General features: G+C 44.6%; 1 protein-coding gene across 1 annotated transcript in view; it reads right to left on the bottom strand.

The window, feature by feature from the left end:
- Window positions 1-274: 274 nt before the first annotated feature.
- Window positions 275-6,000, bottom strand: part of LOC139576681 (pleckstrin homology domain-containing family A member 2-like) — a 31,114-nt gene continuing 25,388 nt past the window's right edge. The window contains exons 6-12 of the mRNA XM_071403014.1: window positions 3,282-3,410; window positions 3,086-3,187; window positions 2,943-3,011; window positions 2,571-2,641; window positions 2,422-2,485; window positions 2,049-2,126; window positions 275-1,867 (exon numbers count right to left, since the gene is read on the bottom strand). Of these exons, the coding sequence (XP_071259115.1) occupies window positions 1,412-1,867; window positions 2,049-2,126; window positions 2,422-2,485; window positions 2,571-2,641; window positions 2,943-3,011; window positions 3,086-3,187; window positions 3,282-3,410 (969 nt within the window). The 3' untranslated portion in view covers window positions 275-1,411. The remainder of the gene's footprint in view (window positions 1,868-2,048; window positions 2,127-2,421; window positions 2,486-2,570; window positions 2,642-2,942; window positions 3,012-3,085; window positions 3,188-3,281; window positions 3,411-6,000) is intronic.

Genomic DNA, 6,000 nt, shown 5'->3' with positions numbered 1-6,000 from the left:
TGAGTATTTGTAAAAAACCAAATAGTCGACCAAATTGTATTTTAAAAGTATATTCAAATACTTATTTCAAATACCTGGGTTAAATGTATGGGAGTGTATGAGTATTTTCAAATACTTTCCAAGTGTATGTCCATATACATTCCAATATTCAACTACTTGTTTTTTTCAAATAAAGGTTATCTGAATACATGTTTCAAATGTATTGAACATTACAATACATTAAATAGTATTTGAACCGATGTCTGACACACACACACACACACACACACACACACACACACACACACACACACACACACACACACACACACACACACACACACACACACACACACACACACACACACACACACACACACACACACACACACACACACACACACACACACAAAGCAGATATTGATGTTTGTGATTTACAACAGGAGTCTATGTATAAAGAATCAGAAACATGACAGGTTAAGTTTAAAGAGAAGGGAAAAGCACACCTGGACCTGGGTCGGTGAGGTGCAGGCAGGCAAAACACAACATGTGACGTGACACATTACCATAGTAGATAATTTGCATTTGAGCAAGAGAATCCCGTTTGTGGAAGAACATGCAGAAATACGCTAAAAGCATATATACAAAATGTGCTGCTGATGTAGCGATTTGACGCAATTGGATGCAGTCTAACAAGGGAACAGGACTGTCTACCGACAGGCAGAGCCACGGACACTAACATGTTCCATGACCAGGTTATTGATTGAATGGGACCCTTGGGTTCGGTCCCAATTGGCAGTGGCACCATATTCATTATATAGTGTACTACTTTTGACCAGGACCCATAGTGGGTGCCAATTGGGACATAACCTTGGTTAATACAAGCAAAAGACCAGCTGACTTATACTAGTGGAGGGTGTTCGGTAGACAGACCAGGCTCCACCACAGCATCCACCTTCCTTCATCTCAGTACCTGGGTGGACTACATTCAAGTTTAAAGAGGAAATCGTACAATAAAATATAACATATCCTTCACATTCCACCAGACACTCTAATACTGATAACCCCTCCCAGTCTGCCCAACACTGCTCTCTCTGAGTCACCCTCTATACAAAAAGCCCACAGCCACTACTGACACACCCCTCAGTGAGAGAACGCATCAAGGAACCACAGTTTACATCACTACCCTCCCCCACCAGGGCTACTTCAGCAAACAGACCCACAGCAGACGTAGCTTCAGCAGCAGGCCTGTGAAACTCTTAGAGCAGAGGAGAAGGGGGTGGGGGAGGGAGGTTCAGTCTTTCAACGGTAGAAAGCACTCAAACAAGTGTCATTGTTTGTCTACACATTGGTTCTAGATGGTGGTTCTATATATTGTTGGATGCAGAGTTTTGTTGATTCTAGAAGTGGTTGATTTTAGACGTGGTTGGTTCTAGACGTCGGTGGTGCGGATGCCATCATCGTCCAGGCTGAAAGGGAAGCTGCGGTCTTTGGGGGGCTGAGGCTGAGAGCGGTGTCTCCTCCGGCTGCTGGAGGGGTCTGGAGCTATGGGGCCAGGGCAGGCTGGGACCCCCACACCACTGGCTAGGGCTGGAGCTGGGACCCCCTGTGGGATGAGAGTGGGTGTGGAGGGGGATGATGAAGATGAGGAGGTGGAGGAAGAGGTGGAGCGAGAGGAAAGACTGGAGGGCAGATTGCTAAAGGGACTGTCCTTGTCCAGTGTGCCCAGAGCGGGAGCCTCTCTTTGGGGTACAGGGGTCCAGGGCTGCCACCCCGGGGCCACGGAACACGACTTCACTAGTGGGGGTCTCCTGTCATCTCCCTGGCGACCACGGTGGGAGGTGTTACCATGGCGATACAGAGAGGAGGCAAACGTAAATGCAGAACCCTGAGAGAGAGAGAGATTCCATTTTTCCAATTCCCCCACTGAATCACGCTTGCATTTGGGCATGCCATAAGGACCACTAATAGTACTGGTCTGAATTGCTAGTCGGTTCGTCGGGTCATGTGGGGCAAATTCTGAGGAGTTGTGATATGAGGCTTTCGTATGTATCTAAATCTACCTTTACCTTGGCAGAGCCTCTGAAGTCCTGTATCTTCAACTCAATGTCTCTGATCCAGCCCTGCATGTCCTCTGGAGTGTCTGTCTGCAACAAAACCAGCACATGCTTACACATCACGCTTAAACAACTCAGTAAGCACACACACACCTCTCTGTGATCTGAGGCCCCTGCCCCTAGTCAGCTGTTCTCCCATGGGGGGACAAGGGATGTTATTGTTCTTACGGTTAAGTGTTGGGAAAGTTCTCCTCCAATTCACAAAAAACATCCTGTCCATTTCTCCAAAAACAGAAGTAAGGCCACACATGAGCAACAGAGCATCAAGCCAGAGAGGAGTCAACACAGATGGAAGCCCAACTGACAACCCCCCCCCCCCCCCTACCTGGACGTAGAAGACCCTGGAGCTGGTGATGATCTCAAACAGGTTATCTCTCATCAGCAGGTCCCTGACAGAGAGGAGTGGGTAAGACATTGAGCTTCTGTGTTTGTTTGGGTCTGGTGTCGAGAGAAAGAGAGGTGTGTGACTCTCACCCAGATTTCACCAGACACTCATGGACCTTCTGAATGTCTCTCAGAGGAACAGCTCTCAGAGGCTCCTTATCCTGAAATACATATCAAATGCAGGTTACACGCACGCGCACACGTGCATCAGAAAAACACCACTTTACTCTATTCCACTGACATATCTGTCACACAGAAAACTAAACACACAAAAGCAGAACCAAAGACTTAAACGTGGAGGACACATGTTTTTTCCTACAATGTATTGGCTTGGTTTGTATTTCCTATCCCAAATCCATTTGAGGACATCTGTAATTACACCCCACTGAGGTCTAAACAGCAACAGCGTTACTACCCAGAGCCACACACAGAGGAGAGAAGAGGGACAGGATATGACCTCACCATTTCACACTTGTAGTAACTGACAGCGTTGTGGTCCAGTGTGAAGAAACGTCTCTTCCAGCTTTTCCTCTGAAACACACAACAGATTAGTTCAAAAGTGTGTGTGTGTGTACGAGCTTGTGTGTGTGTGTGTGTGTACTCACCACGTTACCCTGTTTGACACAATAGCCACACCTCAGTACACCTGGTCTACTGCCTACAGAGGAGACCCTCCTGTCCCCTACCTCCATTTCCTCCCCCTCATTCTGCAACACACACACAATCATCATCATCACGTCATCATTACCGCCATCTTCATTGTCATCATGGCAATAGTGTATTTGGTCTAGACCATAGTACCTGGTAGATGGGTGTGTGCACCACCACTCCCCCGATGATCTCAGTCTTGTAGGCCAGCCTCTTACCCCCTGCCTCACCGGTTACTGTAGAAACCTCTGATCTGTGCTGGAGAGGCCCTGCTTTAGGGACCTACAGAAAACAACAGTTTGAGCAATAAGTCAAACATACAGCTAGCAGTTGGCATTTAGCCAACAACACATTACCATTCAGGTTTACTTATTGATATCCTATGAAACTATAAATGCATTATAACATATTTATGGAGTGATAAACAGGAAATGTGAGATAAACAAGGCCCATAAGGCATACAGGGTTTCTTCAACGGGAATACAGGGCAGTTAAAGAGGAAGTGGAAGAGCGAGAGTTGTGTGAGGGCAGGTGACAATAGAGAAGAAACAGAACAGCACCACACTTCAACCTCACAGAGCCACAGACAGTGGTGACCTTTCTGACACAGGTTCCAATAATCTCTCCTTCCTCCCGAAGTGTGACACTTCCCTTCATGGATTGGAAAGAAAATGACTGCTACAGTACCTTACGAAAGTATTCGCACCCATTGACTTTTTCCACATTTTGTTGTGTTACAGCCTGAATATAAATTTGATTAAATTGAAATTTTGTGTCACTGGCCTACACATAATATCCCATAATGTCAAAGTGGAATGATGTTTTCAGACATTTTTACAAATTCGTTTTAAAAAATTGAGTCAATAAATATTCAAACCCTTTGTTATGGCAAGCCTAAATAAGATCAGGAGTAAAAATTTGCTTAACAAGTCACATAAGAAGTTGCATGGCCTCACTGTGTGAAATAATAATGTTTAACATTATTTTTTAATGACTACCTCACCCACCACATACAATTATCATCTGTAAGGTCCCTCAGTCGAGCAGTGAATTTCAAACACAGATTCAACCACAAAGACCAGGTAGGTTTTCCAATGCCTCACAAAGAAGGGCACCTATTTGTAGGTGGATTAAAAAAAGCAGGCATTGAATATCCCTTTGATCATGGTTAAGTTATTAATTCGACTTTGGATGGTGTATCAATATACCCAGTCACTACAAAGATGCAGGAGTCCTTCCTAACTCAGTTGCCGGAGAAGAAAGAAGCCGCTCAGGGATTTCACCATGAGGCCAACGGTGATTTCACATAGTAAAATGGCTGTGATAGAAGAAAACTGAGGATGGATCAACAACAGTGTAGTTACTCCACAATACTAATCTAAATGACAGAGTGAAAAAAAGCAAGCCTGTACAGAACAAAAATATTCTAAAACATGCATTCTGTTTGCAATAATGCACTAAAGTAAAAAAGAAAATACATTGACTTTATGTCCTGAATACAAAACGTTACGATTGAGGAAAATTCAACACAACACATCACTGAGTACCACACTATAGATTTAAAAGCATGGTGGTGGCTACATCATGTTATGAGTATGCTTGTCATCAGCAAGGACTCTGGAGTTTTTTGGGATAAAAAGAAACGGAATAGAGCTAAGCACAGGCAAAATCCGAGAGGAAAACCTGGTGTTCAGTCTGCTTTCCAAAAAACACCGGGAGACAAATTCACCTGTCAGCAGCACAATAACCTAAAACAAGGCCAAATATACTGTTTACATATCTGGCATTGCTCATCTCATGTGTATATACTGTTTTCTATACTATTCTACAGTATCTCGTTGACTTAATAATGCTTACATACTGTATCTTGCATTACTCATCTCATATGTACAGTGGGGAGAACAAGAATTTGATACACTGCCGATTTTGCAGGTTTTCCTACTTACAAAGCACGTAGAGGTCTGTAATTTTTATCATAGGTATACTTCAACTGTGAGGGATGGAATCTAAAATCCAGAAAATCACATTGTATGATTTTTAAGTAATTAATTTGCATTTTATTGCATGACATAAGTATTTGATCACCTACCAACCAGTAAGAATTCCGGCTCTCACAGACCTGTTAGTTTTTCTTTAAGAAGCCCTCCTGTTCTCCACTCATTACCTGTATTACCTGCACCTGTTTGAACTCGTTACCTGTATAAAAGACACCTGTCCACACATTCAATCAAACAGACTCCAACCTCTCCACAATGGCCAAGACCAGAGAGCTGTGTAAGGACATCAGGGATAGAATTGTAGACCTGCACAAGGCTGGGATGGGCTACAGGACAATAGGCAAGCAGCTTGGTGAGAAGGCAACAACTGTTGGCACAATTATTAGAAAATGGAAGAAGTTCAAGATGACGGTCAATCACCCTCGGTCTGGGGCTCCATGCAAGATCTCACCTCGTGGGGCATCAATGATCATGAGGAAGGTGAGGGATCAGCCCAGATCTACACGGCAGGACCTGGTCAATGACCTGAAGAGAGCTGGGACCACAGTCTCAAAGAAAACCATTAGTAACACACTACGCCGTCATGGATTAAAATCCTGCAGCGCACGCAAGGTCCCCCTGCTCAAGCCAGCGCATGTCCAGGCCCGTCTGAAGTTTGCCAATGACCATCTGGATGATCCAGAGGAGGAATGGGAGAAGGTCATGTGGTCTGATGAGACAAAAATAGAGCTTTTTGGTCTAAACTCCACTCGCCGTGTTTGGAGGAAGAAGAAGGATGAGTACAACCCCAAGAACACCATCCCAACTGTGAAGCATGGAGGTGGAAACATCAATCTTTGGGGATGCTTTTCTGCAAAGGGGACAGGACGACTGCA

This window comes from Salvelinus alpinus, chromosome 5 (assembly GCF_045679555.1).
Source record: "Salvelinus alpinus chromosome 5, SLU_Salpinus.1, whole genome shotgun sequence".
NCBI classification, from domain to species: domain Eukaryota; kingdom Metazoa; phylum Chordata; class Actinopteri; order Salmoniformes; family Salmonidae; genus Salvelinus; species Salvelinus alpinus.
This window is presented reverse-complemented; position numbering and strand designations above follow the sequence as displayed.